The sequence below is a fragment of the Bos indicus x Bos taurus genome, chromosome 12 (genome assembly GCF_003369695.1).
Source record: "Bos indicus x Bos taurus breed Angus x Brahman F1 hybrid chromosome 12, Bos_hybrid_MaternalHap_v2.0, whole genome shotgun sequence".
In the NCBI taxonomy this organism is placed as follows: Eukaryota; Metazoa; Chordata; class Mammalia; order Artiodactyla; family Bovidae; genus Bos; species Bos indicus x Bos taurus.
In genome coordinates, this window is record NC_040087.1 from 70,983,880 (window position 1) to 71,007,967 (window position 24,088).

Here is a 24,088-nt window from a genome sequence, read left to right on the forward strand (position 1 = left end):
TGTGTCACTCCAGAGTAGGGCTCTCTGGCAGAAAGATTGTTGTGAGTTGATTCTGTTTTTCAGAAATAGACACAGGAGAAACTCTGAAGACAGAGTAGAAGTTATTCTTCTGAGGGACATTTACACTGATAAAGGAAATCTCCATTTGTAAAGGTGTCTCCCTCTCTGTACCAGAAAAAGAAGGATGGCTCTAAATTACAGCAGAATCCTGTTGAAGGACAGTCTTCAAGAAGGATGAAATCTGTATAACACACCCAACCCTGCTGTAGTTCAAGCTGCTTCTCCTGCTAACCTCTCATTGGTGATCCATCACCTTTTCTTTTGTCTTTAGGGGGAGATGGGATTTAAGGTGGTGGCTTGGGCTATCTCAGGGAGTTAGCTCTTCTTGATATTTCACATGTGTATCAGAAATATACATGTTAATAAACTTCTGTTTTATTTCCTCTTGATATTCTGCCATTTATTACAGGGATCCTCAGCTAAGAACTCAGAAGGGTAAAGGGAAATAAGCCCCTATGTCACCCTAAGTCAGCTTCAATAATTGCCATAATGAGCAGTCTTGATTCATCTGAAACTCACCCTCACTTCCCAAAATTCTTTTAAAGAAGTTCCAAGACATCAAATATTTTTATCCATAAATATTTTAGTATGTATCTTTAAAAGATGTGGAATCCCCCCCCCACTAAACATATTTAGCATAAACATTATTTTTATAGACTACCCTGGTGGTTTCAGATGGTAAAGCGTCTGCCTACAATGTGTGAGACCCAGGTTCAATCCCTGGGTTGGGAAGATCTGGAGAAGGAAATGGCAACCCACTCCAGTATTCTTGCCTGGAAAACCCCATGGTCAGAGGAACATGGTAGGCTACAGTCCATGGGGTTGCAAAAAGTTGGACATGACTGAGCGACTTCACTTTCACTTTATTGTTTTATGCATAAATATTAACTTTAATATCATTAGTATCTAGCCAGTGCTCACAGTGGTCTTTTCCTCTCTTCTGCTGGAAGCAGTATTAAATAAGGTACACTTGGCTGACCCAGGTTATTCAGATTGCCCTTCTGTTCCCCTCCACCCCGAGCCTCTAGGTTGGTTGTCCTGTAGAGATTCCCACAGCCTGGATTTGGCTGATTGCATCTCCTCCTGTGTCAATTAACTTGTTCCTCTGGCACCTTAGGTTGGTGTTTAGGTCTAGAAGTTTGATATAGCTCATTTGGATTTTCTTCACCCCTTTTGTCTATGTAGGAGGTAGGGTTGTATAAGGTACATAACATCTGTTGTGTGTGTGTGTATGTGTGTGAGTGACTGATGTTGGAGCTATTCATGATCCTTGTTCAAGGTCCATTAATTTATTAAGTATTGCAAAGTGGGGATGTTCTAAGCTCTTTGGTTAATGCTGAACTATAGTGTTTATAGGGAAAGTAGGGGAAAATAATTTTTTCCGTTTTTAAAACCTGTTTTCCAAATGGGGAATTGGTTCTCCTCTAGTGAGGAGAGGGGCTAGTGAGTTTTCATGGTTGGTTGTTTCGTTTGGTTTTGTGACTGTCAGTTTGAGCTCATGAATTTAAACATTTCTGATCTGCTTCAGTCCATTTTATTTGTTATGCTTGTGTCAACCTTTGGCCATCTTTGGGCAGTGGGAGTATATTCAGGTTAGGTCATAAGTCTTTTGCACATACTCTAGAAGTCTTGGCTAGGTTTTTTTTTTTTTTTTAATTTCTTTTTCTGTTTGTTTTGTTTTTTAGTTTCTGGTGTGACAGGATGTTTCTAGTTCATTTTGTACAGCATTTGCTCAGCCCTGGAATCATCCATTTCTCCAAGCAGCCCTGTCTTCTTTTAGTGTGAAATGGTATTTAAAGACTATAGTCTGGATGCTAGAGGGGCTTATTGCTCTTGCTTATTGTTTCTTGGCTTTTTTTCATTAGACCAAGTTAGAATACATTTTTAAGGTAAGCAAATATGTTTATATGGGTGTTTCCAATCCAAATCAGATACAGGACACTATTTTTTTTTACTTCATCTTATTGTGCTTACATCTGTCTCTCTTTTCTCCCATCATCCATTCTCTTTGTCCCATGTCTAAGTCCAATTCTCATGATATCAACAATTTGTTTTACCTTATAATGTGACTTCTGAAAACATAATAAGATTTATCTTTTGGCAGTTCATGCTGTCTTCACATGGGTGTATCACGCAGAGCATGTATTTTCAAATTGTTTTGTTTAAAACCACTTTTGATGGTTCTTTTTTGTATGGCTCTTTGACCCCACAGGATGGGTAGATATTTAGGTACTTTTATTTAAATTTACTCTGAAATTTTAGGAATTGCTTTTTAAAAAATTAGTTCTTTTATAATTACAATTCTGTATAATGTTTTCCTGATTCCAAAATCAAGACAAGGCTACCTTTAAAGAAGGCTGATATCCTTATTAGCTCTATTCTAATTCTCCTTCTCCTTTTAGAGATAACTTTCCAGGTTAATTTTGACTCATCTTTTTATTAATGTTTTTTTTAAATATTGTTTTATCTGAAATTTTAGTTTTCCTACTGTGCAGAATGAAAATTTTCAATTTCAATGCTGTAATCTCTGGACTTGGGTTTATAAGGATTTTTCTGGAAGCATGAAATGTGTCATAGGACTCTGGTTAAAACTTTTTGTGATCATTGTAACTCATTCATAGCAGGTCTATACCCATTCCAGGCTCAGATGCCAAGACAGTGCAAGAATGGAGGTTAGCAGATGCTTACATGGGGTTAGTTTCTGCATCCAGACTCTTCCAGGGAGAGGAATCTTCAGGCTCCACCCAGTCAGTTGAACCTAAACCAGTTTCGGGAGGCTGGGCCTCCGGCATCAGAGTGCCCTTATCCCTACCCAGGTGATGCTAAGGTGCAGTCAGGATGAAGACCACTGTGTAAAAGATTAGTGAAGGCTAGGATATCTAGAATGCTGGTGGTTATGATTTCCCAGATTCACTGCTTTTACTCCTTATCTCTGGATTTTTCTCAACTCCACTTTAGAACACCCCAGTTCTAAAGATTAACTGCCTGTTCAATTTTTCCCTACAAGCTCACTCTTTTCTGCTTATATGTTTCACTCAAGTGTTTTTCTTTGTTACCTAGCTTCTGTTTTTGTGTGTTTATTTCCATGAATGAGATGTGGGGAAATTGGGTGATAAATGTTTCAAGTACCTTAACTTGGAGGAGGAATTCTATCCACTGCAGAAGTTCTAGTTTCTAACTGAACCCTGCAAGAAGTTATCCTAAGAAGCAAAAGGTGGGACCCAATATCAGGTGCTTTCAGGAGGCTGAATACCAAGAACTCTATCAAGAAATGGCTACCATGAGCTTCACTCAAAGTCCGGTGGTTAAGACTCCATGCCCCCAATGCAGATAAGAGAGTTTTTGATCCCTGGACTGGGAACTAAGATTCTGCATGCCACAGGGTGTGGCCAAAATAAAAAGTCTGCCTCAGAGACTCAGACTCTCAGATAATCCTGAGTAATGGATGTTGTGGTATTAAATTCAGCACTTTTAAAGATCCTTTATGATTTCAGAGCTGTGAAGAATTCTTGTGAAAGAGTAAGAACTCTATTCTCAATTGGTTTGTGGAAAGAATATACATGTGGTATAAAGGAATGATGCTAAAGCTGAAACTCCAGTACTTTGGCTACCTCATGCGAAGAGTTGACTCATTGGAAAAGACTCTGATGCTGGGAGGGATTGGGGGCAGGAGGTGAAGGGGACCACAGAGGATGAGATGGCTGGATGGCATCACTGACTCGATGGACGTGAGTCTCAGTGAACTCCGGGAGTTGGTGATGGACAGGGAGGCCTGGCGTGCTGCGATTCATGGAGTCGCAAAGAGTCAGACACAACTGAGTGACTGATCTGATCTGATCTGATACACTGATGTCAGAGAGGAAAGGTTTAAGGGACAGTGTTTGACCTTGTTCCTGCTTATCAAGAAAGTTTTAATTCGGTTAGCTTCATGATTGATAATGAATATTTTCTCAATTGTTTTATTTCTTTTTAGTTGATGGTGAGAATCAGGAATGTCCAGATGAGAGAATTCCTTGGTGGTGTCTGCCCACACCAGTGTACACGTGGTGGGGGCAGCTCCCAGGAATGGCTGCCACCAGTGTCTGTGTCCCCAGGGTGAGCCACAGCCACTCCTTGCCTTTCTGAGAGACTCTCCAAGGCAAGCAGAGTCTTCTGAAATTTGGTCTATCCTTGAGATTCACACCACTGTTTCATTTGCAGTTAATACTTGGGCTAGAGCATTGAGCATATGCAGGAGTTAATCTTCTGGTAGCTGGACAAACTTTTGCCTGGTTTGCCTCAGGTAGTTTTACCAAATGTCAGAAATGGAAACACTCACAGATTACAAATGCTGCTGCCAGCTGTCCTGTTAAACAACTCTCCATCTCTAACCTTTCCTTGTGTGTGGAGGGGATGGATTTACTCAGTCTACCTTTCATGGCCTCAGTCACTTCTGCCTTGTGTGTTCTGGAGGCTTTGAAGAATCATATTTAATATGTTTCTTCTTACTCTCTATATGTACTTGGGGTTTTGTTTTCACAGTTTTGTGCTATTCATTATTTTGCTTTCTATTTTTTCTTTTTGAGAGAAATTACTAGAAAATTGTTTTTTACTTGCTGCTATTTTTCATATGGAACATAATATCAATTTTCTGTTTTCCATAGTTGCAATTTATGCCAGGATGGAAATTCCTTGTATGTTATACTTTTCATCAGTGCTCTAAATTGCCGTGACAGCTCCTTGCTGGAGGCAAAGTTGTGCATGTGTGCTCAGTCACTCAGTTCTGTCTGACTCTTTGTGACCCCATGGACTGTAGTCCGCCAGGCTTCTCTGTCCATAGGGTTATCCTGGCAAGAATCCTGGAGTGGGTTGCCATTTCCTCCTCCAGAGGATCTTCTCAACTCAGGGATTCAACCTGCCGTTTCTGTGACTCCTGCATTGAGATGGATTCCTTACCATTGAGCCATTGGAGAAAGTCCCAAAATAATAAATGACTCTCCCCACAAATTGCATCAGTAACAGTTCATGTTTGAAATCCTTTGTTATCTTTTTGAAAGATAAGAAATTTTCTATCCAAATTAAATAATAATCATTATCAAGAATAAAAAGAATTCATAGATGAGTGGAAGATATGAGCCAAGAAGTGGCATTATACCTTAATGAGGCTATTTCTCCAACTGGTTTTTGGTTGTTTTGTTAATATTGATTTATTTGGCTGTGCCAGGTCTTAGTTTCTGCATGTGGGATCTACTTCTCTGACCAAGGATCGAACCAAGTTTCCCTACATTGGGAGTGTGGATTCTTAGCTAAAGGACCACCAAGGAAGTCCCTCAACTAGGTTATTAAATATTGTTTCTCAGTGAAAAACTCCAGATGTGCTTAGGCAGTAATGACCTGCCTTTATCTACACTCCTGTTTGCTGGATTTATTGAATTTATCCATATTATCTTAGGTGAGTGCTATTACTCTTATTTCTCCTATAATTACAACGATGTTGGGCTCAAATGGAGAGCTGAGTAACAGGCAACAGTGTTTCCCAAATAGAATCATAAGTTTCAGGAAAGTTTTGGATGGCAGATATTACTGCTGGGCTTCTGGTGGTTTGTGGCTCCAGCACTGGACTGCCCTTGGCAGCACCTGGGCTGGGACTGCCCGTGTGTACAGTTTGATGTTCTTGCTTCTCTGTGTGAGCCTCCACATTTCCACCTCAGGAAACTGTAAACAGTGTGTTTGACAATCCACTGTGTGAAGGACTCTTCCAAGAGCTCTCTGTGCCTCTTAGGATGGATGACAGGACATGGTGGAAATGTATCAGTTATATTTTACTCAGGTCTGATCATCTTACTTACACTTCTTCAACTAAATAGTGTTCCCTTTATCCTCTATAGTAGATGAAAATCTCCATGACTTCATGGAGGGAGAGGCAGTTGGTGCAGCCTGTTAACGTGTGTGTGTGCATGTGTCCATTTGTGTAGAACAAGACAGGAATGTTAAGGTTTAATGAGACCCCCATATGAGGGATGGGGACATCTTTTGATAAATATCCTGATCAAGCACTGGTTGGCTGAGCAGAAAATGCTTGTTTTTTTTTTTTTTGGTGTTAGGTGTTATGGATTCTCCTTCCCTCCTCTTGTGTGTGGGTTTCTTAGCTTCAGACAGACAAAAGAGAGCTATCAAAGCAAACCTGTCAGGTAAGCAAAGCTTACCCTGTCTGTGTTAGTAATGTGGGATTGCCAAAAAAGGAAAAGCCCTGTTCCTAAAAGACTTCCAAACTTTTACCATTTTGTCTTTTAAGAAGTCTGTGGAGGAAATGATATGTGGCCCAAGGTGTTTAGTTTTGGTAACTTGGATTTGTTGAATGATTTTCCTTGATGGTGAAGAAGGGGACCTAGGAAGAAGGGGGCCTTCAAGGGGTGACTAGAGAGAGGAAGTAGGTTGTGAGGTGGAGTGGCTGTTTGGCAGGGTGGGTAGGTGTTGCCGTTCCTTTGCCTTTTTCTTTGGGAAAGAAACTTGCTTTCCCTAAGTCTTACTCAGGGTGGAAGCCTCAGTGCACCCTGAGTCAATTGGTTTAGGCCTTGGGGAAGAGAGGATTGGTAATATTTCTTCCAAATCACCAACTTCAGTGGATGGTGGATCAAGAACTATGGAGACGTGATTTTTTAGCTTGGCCTCCACCATGTTTATTTTTTACTCCAAGGAACGTTCCAACTTCTAGAGGGTAGAGGCGTAGTGAGGCAGTGCTCTCGGGAGCTGAGAGCCTGCAGAGCTGCCAAGCCTGGTTTCTTTGTGGTACTCCAGCCAAAGCCGGTTTCCATTCCCTGGATCTACGTGTGGAGTTTGGGGGTAGAAAAGAGTGGATGTGTTTGTGCCAGTGTGTCAGTTCATAAGGATTCATGAAGATGGTGATGAAAGCGTGTCTCCCATATGTGAACCACACTGACTTTCTATTGGGCTGGGACATTGAGAGTATGGGGGACAGGGGCAGGCTGCCAGCAGGCTTGTTCCTGTGGAAGCAGATTTCTTCCTCTTCTTCTGCCACCTTTTTCTTTATTCATCTTAAGGCTCAGTTGGTATTGAGCCTGTTTGTGATATTTGTTGAGCATCCACGGTGTGCTAAGCACAATGTACTAAGGCTTTACTATGTTTGAATGGAAAATTTTGCCTTAAGGTTAAACTGTTGGCTGCTTGTCTTATAGGAGATAATAAATCTGCATATTTTTCTTTTAAATTAGTCACGAATGTAGCATTTCGTCAAAATGTATTTAAACGTGCTAATGATAAAAGTGGACTGCAGCCATGAAATTAAAATACACTTATTCCTTGGAATAAAAGTTATGGCCAACCTAGATAGCATATTTAAAAGCAGAGACATTACTTTGCCAACAAAGGTCCATCTAGTCAAGGCTATGGTTTTTCCAGTAGTCATGTATGGATGTGAGAGTTGGACTGTTAAGAGGGCTGAGCACCGAAGAATTGATGCTTTTGAACTGTGGTGTTGGAGAAGACTCTTGAGAGTCCCTTGGGCTGCAAGGAGATCCAATCAGTCCATCCTGAAGGAGATCAGCCCTGGGATTTCTTTGGAGGGAATGATGGTGAAGCTGAAACTCCAGTACTTTGGCCACCTCATGTGAAGAGTTAACTCATTGCCAAGGACTCTGATGCTGGGAGGGATTGGAGGCAGGAGGAGAAGGGGATGACAGAGGATGAGATGGCTGGATGGTATCACTGACTTGATGGAGGTGAGTCTGAGTAAACTCTGGGAGTTGGTGATGGACAGGGAGGCCTGGTGTGCTGTGATTCATGGGGTCTCAAAGAGTCGGACACAACTGAGCAACTGAACTGAACTGAATGATAAAAGTAAATCTTGTGTAAAGAAAAACTGACATTTCTAATTAAGGCTTTTTTTCTTTTCTTTTAGGAAGGCACCAGAGTAGTTCAACCCATATTTTTGGGGAAAATGATTAGTTATGTTGAAAACTCTAATTCTGTCACCTTGCACGAAGCCTACAGCTACGCAGCAGGGCTGAGCGCCTGCGTGCTCCTGTGGGCCGTTCTGCACCACTTGTACTTCTACCACATGCAGCGTGTGGGGATGAGGCTGAGAGTAGCCGTGTGCCATATGATCTACCGCAAGGTGAGTGTCGCTTGGAACCATGGTGTGTTCCTCTCTTGAGGGATCAGGAACATTTGGGGAAAGTTCTCTGTAAATTACAAATTTTGTAACTGGGGTCATTTACACCTTCCTAGAGAAGCTTGCTTTTGCATCAAGCCAAGTTTGTTGTTGAAGCAAACTTTATCAATAAATAATGAAAACTTTTCTTTTGAGATCAAGTGTGGGCTGTCCTTGACAACTTTTAGTCATAGGCTGTCACATAATAACCACTAAATTTGTACTGTAAAATATTAAATTAATATTCAAGAATAAGTATTAAAAGTATCAAGTTGATTTTCAGTGTCTTCATGCTCAAATCCCATAGTGCTGTTTATGGAAATTTTTTGTTGTCGTTCATTAATACCTTCAGTTACATTAAATTTGTATTTAAAAGTAAACTTCAGAGATTGGATCTATAAAACTATATCTAAGAGTAGAGAATGTATTTGATAAAGGGAATGATTCTAATGTTAAAAGACCCATCTAATTATATTCAATATAATTATGTTTGCTAGAGAAAAATATAAAGAGCGTTCATGCTAAATATAGACTCACTCCTTATATTTTATAGATAATTTTTGTTAATGGTATGAAAGAAAATAGGATATTTGAGATGAAACTTGAAATTTTACATTGTTTTATTAATTCTAGAGAGAATTTGTTGCTCTTCATTTAAATTATTTTAATACAATATTTCCTTTTATTTTTAGTATGCATTGTAGCAGTTTTAATAAGAACTGATTTAATGTGTTTAGTGATTTTGTATTGAGGAATGCCATGAAATTTACCCTTGTCTAAACTAGTGTAAAAAGAGTAAGGCTTTCAGGTATCTTTACAAAGGTATTGCCACAGATATATCAGTGTCAGGAGCTGAAGGGCTCTGTATAAACTTGATCCTGGATATGTCTTTGCCTTAGACTGCTTAAAAAAAAAAATCCTTATTTGAATGTATTGTATCCTTGAAGTTTTCAAAGAGAGTAGATCTTAAATGTTCTCACCACACATGTTAAATAGGATAACTATATTAGGTAGTGGATACTTTAAGTGGTTTTACTACAGTAATCATTTCCCAGTGTGTATTTATACCAAAGTATCTTGTTGTAACCTTAAACATATGCAATTTTTATTAATAAATAAAGTCCTCATTGAAAGATAAAACCAAGCAGCTTAAATTGAAAATATTGCTTCTTTTACCTGGCTGCTGCTTATCTACAACTTCTGCTTATTCAGAATACTTTTTTCAGCAGAAAGTGAGATGTCTTCTACTCATCTTTCCTTGAGCAGAGTCTTGTACTTTTCAGGATTGTGTGAAACTGGGGACCTGACATCTCACTGTCTTGTCTGACAACAGCATCTGAGCTGCTTTCCTTCTGGGTGATCTGCAAATTGCAGCTGTGCCCGCAAACTGCAGTCAGAGGTCTTCACTGTCATTCATCATCATCTTTGTTATTCTCTTGCGTCTTTAACCATTTAGGAGATGGATACTCAGATTTCCCCACAAATTGGCTAAATGTTTGTCTGTCCAGATCATACTTAACTCTCATAATAGTTGTGAAATTTTACCTGAACCGTGTTGTGAAACCTTAAGTTAGGTGTGAGGTGATGGTTTAGTGAAAGCTCACTCTTGGCTGCACAGGTGAGCCATTGTCTACCTGTGTTTCTTCCTCTTTCCACCACACTTTGGAATCTTGCCTTCGGGAAATGTGATCTGACCTGGCACATTGGCTTATGTGAGTGTAACTATCTCCCAAGAAGTTCATTTGCTGCCTTGATTTTACCTAAATGTTGGCCCTATATGAAGTCAGGAATTATGGGGATTATAACATAGACATAAATTGAAATTCAAGAAACCTGGAAAAGACAAATTTCCTTATGCAGAGCCTTGCATCTAGAGTCCTGCTGGGGTGCAGAAACAAGACACTTCTTTTCAGGTTACAGGTGGGCTGATTCTTTAGGGCATAGCTGGTGCTGCCGAGCAGCTCTGAAAGGCCCCTCTGAACTTCTGTGGTTCATGCTTAGGCCCCACCTCCTGATCCCTGGTCCCGGGGAGGAATCAGATTGGGTATTAGAAATGGAGTGGCTGCTAAGCCTGTAGCCATAGTTTGTTCTGACCATGGATTCCAGGCTGGGGCAGGTCTCCAGGCAGTCTCTAAGGCTGCACGTATTCCACTCCTAAAACGGCCCATTCAGCATTTTGTGCTCTTTGCAGCTGAATTTTGAATGTGAAGGAAGTGTTGTATGTAAAAATGACTTGCCATTTATTGATTGATACATTTCCACAGCTTTGGTAAAATTACCTTTGGCTTTTGATCATTGTTTGAATACTTTTTTCAGCAGAAAGTGAGATGTCTTCTCCTCATCTTTCCTTGAGCAGAGTCTTGTACTTTTCAGGATTGTGTGAAACTGGGGACCTGGCATCTCACTGTCTTGTCTGACAACAGCATCTGAGCTGCTTTCCTTCTGGGTGATCTGCAAATCGCAGCTGTGCCCGCAAACTGGATGAATGATTGAATCCAAGTCTCCAAATTTCTTTCCTAAGGCAACCTCTCCAGTATCGTCCAACTTGGCTAAAAATTACTTAGTTTGCTCCTAAGTCTAAACCTACACCCTTTAACCTTCAAACAGGTGCAAGTTCACTGAAGCAGGGGAGTTGATTTTGCTTTTACCTCCTGCTCCTCCCTTTGCTGTCCTTGTGGTTGGGGCTGCCACCACACTGGGGAGTTAGAAGCTGAACAAGGCTCCCTAAAGCCCTGCTGTCAGGTGTCATCCTGCTCCTGCTGACACCACTCAAGACCCCTGGAACACATGCTCCATTGCGTTATATTCTAAGATGACTTGGTATCACCTTAGGAATCTGGATCTCTGTCTCCCTCTCTCATTTCAGGCCCTTCGCCTGAGTAGCTCAGCCATGGGGAAGACCACCACAGGCCAGATAGTCAACTTGCTGTCCAACGATGTGAACAGATTTGACCAGGTAAGCTGCCCCTGAGGGATCCTCTTCCATTTCCTGTTCTTCTCACTGGATTCAGCTTATTGGGATACCAGGTGCCAGGGTTTGGTGTCAGCCAGGGTTCTGTTGAGGATGTAAGACAAAGGTTCCATTTATCCAACTTTCACTTCTCTGTGTGCAATCTCAATGTAATTATATGTATTGTTTCATAAGTGAGAGTTTTGTTTTTCTAATAATAAATGGCAGCAGTGTTCTTGCCCAGCTTGGTTAGTGTCCTAAGGGGTCCTCCTGGAGTGGCTCTTCTTGGCACATGGTGTAGGTGTTGCTGAACTGTCTTCCTCCTCCTCTAGGTGATGAAGGCCTGGTGGTCAGGGATTGTTTTTTCCCCTGCACCCTGTTCAGTGCCTGCTGCATAGGGAGCCTTCAAGTGGGTGGTCCCCAGACACAACCTCCTCTCTGCTGTCCCCACACACTCTTTTTTCCACTGACCTTAAGCATGGATCACATGACCAGAACATCTTAGCTGTTGGTCAGATCTGTGTTGTAGTAGACACTTCTCTTTCCAGTATTCATTCATCAAACATGAAGTAAGGCCCCTACTCACTTTCAGGGATGAATAAAGCTTAGTTTCTGCCCTATAGAAGCCACAGTCTATCAAGGAGGTAAATATACAAGTAATTACTGGAGAGAGCAGTAGGTACCATAATACAGGCTTTCCTGGGATGCTGGGGAGCCCAGGGGAGATGGGGGCTAAGCTCTGGGATGGAGAGCATTTGGAGAAGCCCTGAGCTCATCTGTTTTGTAGTCAAAATCCACATCTTCCTTCATTGCTGCTGGTCTGATTCTCCTGGGACATCCCTGAAGTCAGCCCTGTGCTGCCTGAAATAGTGTCATCTGGGATGGACACTTGGATTTCTGCTTTAGCAGGTTAAAAATCCAATAGAGATCCTTTCTATTTAGGTTTCTGTCTGTTCCTTCAGAGCATATTGTTTCTATACTCTGTTCTTAATGGGTTTTATACTATCCCAAAAAGAGGCTATGCTAAAGAATGCTCAAACTACTGCACAATTGCACTCATCTCACATGCTAGTAAAGTAATGCTCAAAATTCTCCAAGCCAGACTTCAGCAACACATGAACTGTGAAATTCCAGGTGTTTAATCTGATTTTAGAAAAGGCAGAGGAAACACAGATAAAATTGCCAACATCTGCTGGATCATCAAAAAAGCAAGAGAGTTCCAGAAAAACATCTATTTCTGCTTTATTGACTATGCCAAAGCCTTTGACTGTGTGGATCACAACAAACTGTGGAAAATTCTTCAAGAGATGGGAATACTGGACCACCTGACCTGCCTCTTAAGAAACCTGTATGCAGGTCAGGATGCAACAGTTAGAACAGGACATGGAACAATGGACTGTTTTCAAATAGGAAAAGGAGTATGTCAAGGCTGTATATTGTCACCCTGCTTATTTAACTTATATGCAGAGTACATCATGAGAAACACTGGGCTGGAAGAAGCACAAGCTGAAATCAAGATTGCTGGGAGAAATATCAATAACCTCAGATATGCAGATGACACTACCCTTATGGCAGAAAGTGAAGAAGAACTAAAGAGCTTCTTGATGAAAGTGAAAGAGGAAAGTGAAAAGTTGGTTTAAAGCTCAACATTCAGAAAACTAAAATCATGGTATCCAGTCCCATCACTTCATGGCAAATACAGTGGCTGATTTTATTTTTGGGGGGTCCAAAATCACTGCAGATGATGACTGGAGCCATAAAATTAAAAAACGCTTACTCCTTGGAAAGAAAGTTATGACCGACCTAGACAGCAGATTAAAAAGCAGAGACATTACTTTGTCAACAAAGGTCTGTCTAGTCAAGGCTATGGTTTTTCCAGTGGTCATGTATGGATGTGAGAGTTGGACTATAAAGAAAGCTGAGTGCCGAATAATTGATGCTTTGGAACTGTGGTATTGGAGGACTCCTGAGAGTCCCTTGGACTGCAAGGAGATCCAACCAGTCCATCCTAAAGGAGATCAGTCCTGGGTCTTCATTGGAAGGACTGATGTTGAAGCTGAAACTCCAATACTTTGCCCACCTCATGCGAAGAGCTTACTCATTTGAAAAGACCCTGATGCTGGGGATGATTGAAGGCAGGAGGAGAAGGGGATGACAGAGAATGAGATGGTTGAATGGCATCACCGACTCAATGGACATGAGTTTGGGTTGGCTCCGGGAGTTAGTAATTTACAGGGAAGCCTGGTGTGGTGTGGTTCGTGGGGTCACAAAGAGTAGGACAGGACTGAGCGACTGAACTGAACTGAACTGAAAAAGGCTTTGTCTTTCTCTTCTAAGGTAACGATGTTCTTGCACTATCTGTGGGTGGGGCCACTGCAGGCTGTTGCAGTGACCGCCCTGCTCTGGATGGAAATAGGGATATCATGTCTTGCCGGGATGGTGGTTCTCATTATTCTTCTGCTTTTGCAAAGCTGCTTCAGGAAGTTGTTTTCATCACTCCGGTAAGAGAAACACTTCTTTTAAAAATTGATAATGCATAATTGGTAACATCCATAGTCTGCTTGATGGTTTTGTTCAAAAACAAGACAAATGCCTTCTCTTGTCTCTTCTTTGTGTGAGTTGTAGACCCTACAGGCTTAGCCAGTGGAGGCTCCAGCCTTAAACTGAAGGCTAGTCCTAAAACAGGAACAGGAAAGGCATTCACTGGGTCCTCTTGGCACCGTGTCTGAAAAAGTAGAGTGTCCTTCAGCAGAATTTACCCATGTCCAAGTTATTTAAATATTGGTAAATAGTAATAATCTTGTAGCCCCATTTCTTACTGCATATATTTTTGTTATGTTTGTGTTGGAGCCTTTCAGGTATTTATTCATGTTTCCATTAAGTTATAAGCACCCCCAGGGCCAGGCTGATCTTCACTGTGTCTTCATGAAGCCCCAGAGTCACAGCAGCACATGTGACAGAAAAGTGGCTGGTGGTGAAGAGCCTTCTCATGCTGAGTTAGACTGAAGCAGGTCCCAGAGGGTTGGAGGTGGGTGGTTGTCAGGTGATGAGATGTTGTGCTATTTGAAGGTCACTGAGTTCTTGTGTTTGTTGTGTGTGTGCAGTTCCGTGCTTGGTGTCTTTCTTTATTTGGAATTTCCTTTCCTATCTTTGCTGGAGAGAGAGATACTCCCTATCCTTCGAGGCCCTGTTCCAGTGCTACCAGGTCTCTGAAGCTCTTTTTGTTCTCCTTTCCTGGTGGAATTAACAGCCCCATCTTTTCTGCTCCCCAGAACTTCTCTCCTATTTTATTACAGCACAGACTCTGTCTTCCTGGGTGTCTTTGTGTCTCCCTACCTGACCGTGACCTCTTTGAGCAGATGGTTTGTATCTGACACATTTCAGATCTTTCTTAGCCAATGCTGCACATTCTCCAAGTTACTTCTTAAAATGGACTGAATGGTTGACTTCCTAGTTGAAGCCTTTTTCTCCATTTATACTTTGAGTAGGACTTGCCTGTGTTCTAAGTGCAAAAGGGCTGTAGAGAATAATTTTATTCCTAGCCCCGCCCCCGTGCCCACTCCTGCTGCTGCTGCTGAGGAAAGCTGGGCTGTGGTCACTAAGGCTCATCTCACATCTGTCCCCTCAGGAGTAAGACCGCTGCTCTCACAGACAAGAGGATCAGGACCATGAGTGAAATCATAACTGGCATCAGAACAATAAAAATGAATGCTTGGGAAAAGTCATTTATAGACCTTATTACCAGACTGAGAAGGTAAGTTTATATATATAGATATCACTGCATATTTTCATGCTTTATTTCCCATTCTGTTGGATACTTTAGATGTCTTGCCAAAGAAGTGTTTAAGTTCATCTTCACATTAAGGTGAACTTAAATACTAACTATTCACTGCATCCCCTATATTTTGCAGGAGGGTTAAGAATAATGGAGATATCATTTAACCTGCCCTTTCATTTGCCATCTTTTCAAAGGAAAAAAAAGTATATGCTTCTTACTTACATAGAAATTAAATTCTAAGTAGTTTTTAATACCTCAAATCCCAATAAGCAATGCTTTTAACATAGTATTTGAGACAATGACATTCAAACTAAAATTGTAATTTATGGTGATGGCTGATAACCAGGAAGATTATAGAGACTTGGTATACTTGTATTGAGCCGAACTGTATGAGTCACTATTGTTTGTTGTTGCTGTGCTTAGTCCCTCAGTCGGATCAGACTCCTTGTGACCCCATGGGCTGTAGCTCTCCAGGCTTCTCTGGCCATGGAACTTCCCAGGCAGGAATTCTGGAGTGGGTTGCCATTTCCTCCTCCAGAGGATCTTACAGACCCAGGGATTGAACCCATGTCTCCTGCATTGGAGGTGGATTGTTTACCACCATGAAAGCTCATAAATCACTAGTATTCAATTCAAATGAAGCTATGAATATACTGTCCCTTTTGTTCTGCTTCATGTTTTTAGACTGTTTTTCCATCTTTCATTTAAATACCTGGTGAGCATTTCTCTGACCCCACCTTGTCACCTCTCACTTTGCACCTTTGCAGAGCCCATCTTCCTTCTACTCTGGCCTCCAAGCCTGACTCCAGCTCATCTTCAGGGTCCACATGTGTGTGACTTGCTTTGACTCCACTGCTCCGAGTTACATATCCCAGCTCTGGGCTCCCTTGGGGCCTGTGATGACCATCTCTGTCTATTGTCTCCTAATTTTGTCGTTGCTAGTTCTCTTCTCCCATAAGTTCATGAGCGCCTGGAGGGGACAGGCTGTGTCTTTCTGTGAGGAGCCTGGCACAGATTTGTTATTATGAAAGTTTGTTGAATGAATGTTCAGACCCCGTCGGATTGACCCAAAAATGTTTGAAATTGTGACAGAAAGCCTCATACTTGAAAGAGTGAAGTGGGGATGAAGTGTGTGGTCCTGGTGTTGGCCAGACCCCTGAGTGTGCACTATGCTAATGTCTCCATGATGTGAGGGATGGTTTATCTCAATCTGTGTCCATTCCCTGGAAAGGGGCCACTTACACAGGGCACTGAATTCATGTCTTGTATGCTGATGTTTCTTATAAAACCTTTGTCCTACTTTCTTTTTACAGTAAGGAAATTTCCAAGATTCTGAAAAGTTCCTACCTTAGAGGCATGAATTCGGCATCATTTTTCACTGTGAGCAAAATCATGATTTTTGTCACCTTCATCACCAATGAGCTCCTTGACAACCTGATCTCAACCAGCCAAGTGTTTGTGGTGGTGATGCTGTTCGAGGCTCTGCGGTTCTCGAGCACCCTCTACTTCCCCATGGCCATCGAGAAGGTGTCAGAGGCCGTCGTCAGCATCCAAAGAATCAAGGTTTAGTGAAAAATAACTTTTTTAAGTTATAGGTGGATTTTACCTAAAATACCTCTTTTATGTGGTGTCACTGTGTGCCAGTTAGAAGAGACTTAACTCTTTCAGTGCCAAGCTGGCAGTCTTTCCAAAATGTATGTATTCCCCTCTTTTCTTAGGTAAAGTGCGTTAAAAGTACTGTAAGATCCATGCTTGTTTAGGACCAGTAGTATAAATAGTCAGCACAGGCTCTTGACATGCAGTGATGACTGCAGGATGATTAGAATGGCTAAAAGCAGGAGAAGCGAACAGATACATCTCCTGTGCTGACTGGAATGACTAGGTGCTCAATAAATTTAATTCTTCACATAGGGCATAATTTTCCTTTTCTTTATTTTTTGTTTGAAAGTGAGGTGTTTCTATTCTAATGTATACAGATTGAGTATTGATGTCTTGGTTACATGCTTAAGATGAAACTGGAATTGGATTCTGTCTAGACCAGATATATAACATATACATTACTCTCCAAGGCCCTCAGTCTTTTTAATCAATAGAAGTTGATAATAGGCCAGATGAGAAATTCAAGCAAGGCTTCACTGAGGCTTGTGCTGCAGCACAAAGTATGAAAACAAGAAACTGATGCCCCACTGATGCTTTGAGAAGAGAGGGCTGGTTCCTTACGTGGGGTGAGGGTAGGGGAGGATTGGTGGTTTGAGCCACAGGGGTGACTTACGTGGTCTGCCCCCCGTCTTGTAGGTGCCATGTGCCAAGATCGTGCACAGTTCCCTGCTTTGCTCCCAGCAGCTCAGAAATGCCAGTTAGCTTGTGATGTTTTTGTATCTTATTGTTCGTGATTGCCTTTGCATGTGTGCAGGTGTGTTTAGTCTCTTAGGATTTCTTTGTATTTTGTTGCTCAGGGAGATGTTTGTCCAGATGCAAGCACTCCCGTAGAGGGTCCCAGGTCCCAGCCTGTCTCATCACCTTTTACTTGTTGCTGTGTCAGCTTAGACTGTGTAAGGCTGTAGCCATGCAGTCAGTGGTTGGATGGTTTGAACAGCCATGCAGTCTGTTCCTTCCTTTAGCTGATGCCCTCGATGGGCTGACTGTGCAAGGCTAGGTCTTAGCTGGAGTTGGGACTGTAAAAGCACACGAATGATGTAGTGTCTCCCCTCTGTGTGACTTAGTATTCCTCAGGGGATTCAGAGGTAGGGAGGGCAGTGCCATCTGGGGATGTGCTGAGCTGGTTTCAGTAGGGTTAGTATTTGAGATGGATCAGAAGGGTGGGTGGGGTCAGTACTCAGGGTGTCCAGGCAGAGGCCACGTGGGGAGCGTGGGCTTAGGTGCAGGTGAGCCACTGGGGTGGTGGTGGGGGGGCGGTGGTCAGGGTGTTAAGCTTGTGGACACTGAGGGGCTGTAAGGAGATCAGGAGGGAGTGTCTTGGGGTGGGGTCAGTGATGTTGGGGAGGACTGGGGAAGGAACCAGCAAAAGAAAAGTTGCATTATTGAAATAACTAATAGTGAGTAAGATTCTGAAATTATGTTGTTTCAAGATGAAAAGAGAGTTGGAAGAGAGATGAATTGTGTCAGAACAGGCGATAGTGGTGGGGAGAGAGAACTCAAGCTGCAGTGGTTGAAAGCCAGCAAACGTGTCCTCAGACCACTCTCTGTCCATCCCTCCTCCTGATGGACATGGGCTCCGGGCGGGTAGGAGTCACTGTGCTCAGTGATAGGTTCTCCGTGAGCTAGGATGAGTGGAGGAAGGAATTAATGAAAGCATCTTCCACCAGCTGATATTTGACAGAAATGCAAGGATCCTGTCTTTCTTTTCCCGCACAAGGGTTTTCACATTCAGTTTTGACCAGTTCTTCTTTTTAAGTACAAGTTTGCAATCACATTTATGACTCTGAGGCACGATAGATGGGGTGTCAAGATGTTTAAGGTAGTAGATTACTATTTATGTGTCATTTTCTTTCTCAAACATCCTCACATGCTTGTTTCAGTTTTTCCTGTGGGTCCTGTGGGATTTGGTTTACCTGTGGGTCCCAGAGGTACCCATGCTAAAGCTGCTTACAGAGGTCATTTGTTTTTCTCTCATGCAAGAATCCTTGTGAGGCTCTGTATGGGTTTCCTGGGGCTGCGGATACAAAATACCACAAAACATGTGGCTTAAAATCACAGGAATGTTTTGTTTCCCAGTCCTGGAGGCTAGAAGTCTGAAATCAAGTTATCAGCAGAGTCAGGATCCCTCTGAAACTGATAAGGGAGCATCCTTTCTTGCCTCTGCTAACTCTGAGTGGTTGCAGGCAAACCTTGGTGTTCCTTGGCTTGAAAAGCCATCACCCCAGCCTCTATCTCCATCATCAGGTAGCTGTTTTTTGTGTGTCTATCTGTCTCTGCATTTCTCATAAGGACTCCAGTCATATTGGATTCAGGGCCCACCCTACTCCACTGTGATCTTCCTTTAATTGATTACATTTCCAACAACCAAATTTCCAAATAAAGTCACATTTTGAGCTAACTGGAGTTAGGATGTATCTTTTATGTGGTGATACAACTCTTCCCATAACAAGTCTCATGGTTAGTGTGAACCTCCGTGGTGTTGGGACCCAGACTCTTTCTCTCTTCTTATGTTACTCCACTGCATGTGACCTTGACCCCGCTGGCAGCCCCCAAGGCCCAGGCTGGGATGGAGGAAGGTCCTGGTTGTTGTCACTCTCCACTGCCCTGGATTTAGTCACGTGGCTGCTCCTGTCTGCTTGGGAGCCTCGAGACAGAGGGAGGGCCTCCTTCCAGGCTGCCACATGCAGGTAAAATCCAGGGTTTGTTACCTCAGAAGAACAAGAGCAGATTTCAAGGACAGCCAGAAGTCTCTGCCTCTTGTTCACAGTTTTGGGGACCTTGGGGAGTGGGAGTGGTCTAAGTTGTTTGTTCAGTTTCTCTATTGCTCTAGCTTTTCTCATTGAATTATATCTAGCATTTGCAAGGCAAGAGGGAATTTTCTTGTATGTGTTTGTCAGCTTTGTAGCAATTTATAAGACTTTGTTTTATTCAGCTACTTTGCATCAGTTAGTTGCAAAGTGTTGTAGAAGATAACAAAAAGTGAGAGGTGCAGCCATTCCTGCTGTGGAGGAAAGAGGGCATGGACTAAGAAGAGGCAGTGATTGTGAAAAGATGCTTGTGAAATATTTTTTAAGACATAGAAACTTACACAGTTTTCTTTTTAGAATGATGACTTAGTAATAGTTAATGACAAGCAGTGATGTGGTATTGACACACACGAGGGGAAAGCAGAGTGTACAGGGTTTGCACTCAGAGTCTCTGTCGTTGGTCTTGTGTTCCCAGCCTGACCTGTGCCACCTGCTTCCTGACGGCCTTCCTCTCTATGTTCTAGCAGTGTTGCATGGTGCTTGGCACATGGTGGGATTCAGTTAGTATTTATGAAATAATTTCCTACCAGCTCACCTGTTGATTGTTGGTAACACAAAAGTAAAACAATAAAAATGTCCAGGTTCTAAATGTATTGGAGTTTGAAGCCATATTTTCTTCTTAGAGAGGAACCAATACAGTTGTTGAGAAAGTAACAAAGATAACCTCATGGCCAGGAATTCTTATTTATTTATTTTATACACACACACAAACACACAGACACACACACATACGTACTCTATATATGTGTGTATATGCTATGTTATATATATATATATATATATATATATATATATATATGCTATACTCTATTATATACTTAGTTGTACATATAATAATGATATATTACATACTATATACTATTTAATATTTCTCATGTGAACCAAGACCTAATAAAATACAGCTGTAAAATGATAGGTAGGTATAAATGATAGGTATAAAACTTTTTATTGCCAATTCCAGAGAAGCAGTTGTTTTGTTTGTGCTTTGTTCCTGCAGTATAAACAATCTATGTTTTGCTTTTTTTCTGTAGAACTTTTTGTTACTTGATGAGATAACACAGTGCTACCCTCTGCTGCCATCAGATGGTAAAACAATCGTGGATGTGCAAGCTTTTACAGCTTCTTGGGAAAAGGTAAGAAACTTTGCTTTCCAAAATTATGACTGCTAAAAGATAGCTGTGACATAGATTTATTAGAGAAATTTGAGATTTTACATATACTGTAAAATGTGACTTGCTCATTTACTTATAATATATTATAAAAATTCTCAGAATCAGGGATGAGGTTTGCAATGAATGGAGATTAAGTGTAAAATCAGCCTGAGGCATTTGACATGTTACTCTTTTTCTCATTTTCAAGAGAGCTTTCAGTGTATTAGCACATGTTGAACTTGAAGTATATAAATTCTTCTTTTTAATTTTTAGTTTATTTTTCATCATGTTTTATTACAGAGTACTAAATATAATTCCCTGTGCTATACAATAGGATCAACTTAAACAAAAGATATAAAGCACAAATAGCTTTTCTTGAAAACCCAGATCAAATATTTTGAGCTGAAGTGTGAAGTGTCAGTTGCTTCACTTGTCTCTGAGTCTTTGTGACCCTATGGACTGTAGCCCACAGGCCCCTCTGTCCATGGGGATGGATACCCACTCCAGCATTTCTGTTGTTGTTCAGTCACTCAGTTATGTCCAAATCTGTGTGACTCCATAAACTGCAGCATGCCAGACTCCCTTGTGCATCACCAACTCCAGGAGCTTGCTCAAACTCATGTCCATCGAGTCAGTGATGCCATCCAACCATCTCATCTTCTGTTGTCCCCTTCTTCTCCTGCCTTCAGTCTTTCCCAGCATCAGGGTCTTTTCTAATGAGTCTACTCTTCGCATCAGGTGGCCGAAGTATTAGTTTCAGCTTCAGCATCAGTCCTTCCAATGAATATGCTAGATTGATGTCCTTTAGGATTGACTTGTTTGATCTCCTTGCTGTTCAAGGGACTCTCAAGAGTCTTCTCTAACACCACAGTTCAAAAGCATCAATTCTTCAGCGCTCAGCCTTCTGTATGGTGAAAACTCTCACATCCATACATGACTACTGGAAAAACCATAGCTTTGATTAGATAGATGGGCCTTTATCAGCAAAGTAACATCTTTGCTTTTCAATATACAGTCTAGGTTTGTCATAGCTCTTGTGCCAAGGAGCAAGCATCTTTGAATTTCATGGCTGCAGTCACTGTCTGAAGTGATTTTGGAACACAAGAAAATAAAATCTGTCACTGTTTCCACTTTCTATTTGCCATGAAGTGATGGGACCAGATGCCATGATCTTAGTTGTTCAAATGTTGAGTTTTAAGCCAACATTCACTCTTTTTCACTCTCCTCTCTCACTTTCATCAAGAGGCTCTTTAGTTCTTCTTCATTCTCTGCCATTAAGTGGCATCATCTGCATGTTTGAGATTATTGATATTCTATCAGAATTCTAGATTCCATTTTGTGATCATCTAGCCGTTTGCATCATATAATCTGTATAAAAGTTAAACAAGTAGGGTGACCATATACAGCTTTGACATACTCCTTTCCTGATTTTGAACCAGTCTGTTGTTGCATGTCCAGTTCTAACTGTTGCTTCTTGACCTGCATTCAGGTTTCTCAGGAGGCAAGTAATGTGGTCTGGTGTTCCCATCTCTAGAAGAATTTTCCACAGTTTGTTGTGATCCACACAGTCAAAGGCTTTAGTCAATGAAGCAGAAGTAGATGTTTTTCTGGAATTACCTTGCTTTTCTGTGATCTAACAGATGTCAGCAATTTGATCTCTGGTTCCTCTGCCTTTTCTAATTCCAGCTTATACATCTGAAACATCTCAGTTTACATACTGCTGAAGCCTAGCTTGAAGAATTTTGAGCAATACTTTGCTAGCACATGAAATGAGTGCAATTGGGTGGTAGTTGGAAAAAAAGAAGGAAACTTCCTAAAGTGAACTAAAGCTACCTCAAATCCCCAAAGAGATAAAATTTGATGAAGAGGTCTCCAGGGCACAATATCTTATAATAGGAAAAAGAAAAATATGGGTTATATTTTGCATATCAATTATGTTGATTATTGTTATATTTTCCACTTTCTAAAAAAAATTGTTACTTTATTAAAATGGGTAAATTAAATATAAAACTTTAATTTGTAGGCATCAGAGACCCCAACCCTACAAGGACTTTCCTTTACTGTCAGACCTGGTGAACTATTAGCTGTGGTCGGACCTGTGGGAGCAGGAAAGGTAAGTTAATGATGTCTTTTGTCAGCTTGATGCAACACCACAGCTCCTGTTAAATTCTCAGAATAGATCCCAGATCTGTGTGTGACTCAGTTTGAATTGAGTGTATCTAGAATAGTGTCTCTCTAGGTGTGTTCATGGAACATTCATTTTACAAGAATGTTTCATGGCGAAATAAATCAGGATAAATGTACACCATCTTTTCGTTCTTGGTGCTTCCCGTTTCCCAGCTAGGAACTGCCTGTGCGGAATTTGGATGTCTCAGTGAAGGAAAGTATTTATGTGACAGCTGTTCTGGATTAAATTAAATTAAATCAGACTTAAATTGAGAAAGTGGGGGAAACCAATAGACCATTCAGGTATGACCTAAATCAAATCTCTTATGGAACTGGAAGTGAGAAATAGATTTAAGGGACTAGATCGAACAGACAGAGTGCATGACGAACTATGGATGGAAGTTCGTGACTTTGTACAGGAGACAGGGATCAAGACCATCCCCAAGAAAAATAAATGCAAAAAAGCAAAATGGCTGTCTGAGGAGGCATTGCAAATAGCTGTGAAAAGAATAGAAGCAAAAAGCAAAGGAGAAAGGGAAAGATAAACCCATTTGAATGCAGAGTTCCAAAGAATAGCAAGGAGAGATAAGAAAGCCTTCCTTATCAATCAATGCAAACAAATAGAGGAAAACAATAGAATGGGAAAGACTAGAGATCTCTTCAAGAAAATTAGATATACCAGGGGAACATTTCATGCAAAGATGGACTTGATAAAGGACATAAATGATAGGGATCTAACAGAAGCAGAAGATATTAAGAAGAGATGGCAAGAATACACAGAAGAACTGTACAAAAAAGATCTTCATGATCCAGATAATCATGATGATGTGATCACTCACCTAGAGCCAGACATAATGGAATCTGAAGTCAAGTGGGCCTTAGGAAGCATTATTACAAACAAAGCTAGTGGCCGTTTTGGAATTCCAGTTGAGCTCTTTCAAATCCTAAAAGATAATGCTTTGAAAGTGCTGCACTCAATATGTCAGCAAATTTGGAAAACTCAGCAGTGGCCACAGGATTGGAAAAGGTCAGTTTTCATTCCAATCCCAAAGAAAGGCAATGCCAAAGAATGCTCAAACTACCGCACAATTGCACTCATCTTACACGCTAGTAAAGTAATGCTCCCAATTCTCCAAGCCAGGCTTCAGCAATACGTGAACCGTGAACTTCCAGATGTTCAAGCTGGTTTTGGAAAAGGCAGAGGAAACAGAGATCAAATTGCCAACATCTGCTGGATCATGGAAAAAGCAAATGAGTTCCAGAAAAACATCTACTTCTGCTTTATTGACTATGCCAAAGCCTTTGACTGTGTGGATCACAATAAACTGTGGAAAATTCTTCAAGAGATGGGAATACCAGACCACCTGA

At 41.3% G+C, this 24,088-nt stretch overlaps 1 protein-coding gene across 1 annotated transcript in view; it reads left to right on the forward strand.

The window, feature by feature from the left end:
- Positions 1 to 24,088, forward strand: part of LOC113902124 (multidrug resistance-associated protein 4-like) — a 137,115-nt gene that overhangs the window by 6,067 nt on the left and 106,960 nt on the right. The window contains 7 exon segments of the mRNA XM_027557078.1: positions 7,958 to 8,173; positions 11,076 to 11,165; positions 13,497 to 13,660; positions 14,788 to 14,913; positions 16,251 to 16,500; positions 20,435 to 20,536; positions 22,578 to 22,667. Coding sequence (XP_027412879.1) covers positions 7,958 to 8,173; positions 11,076 to 11,165; positions 13,497 to 13,660; positions 14,788 to 14,913; positions 16,251 to 16,500; positions 20,435 to 20,536; positions 22,578 to 22,667 — 1,038 coding nt within the window.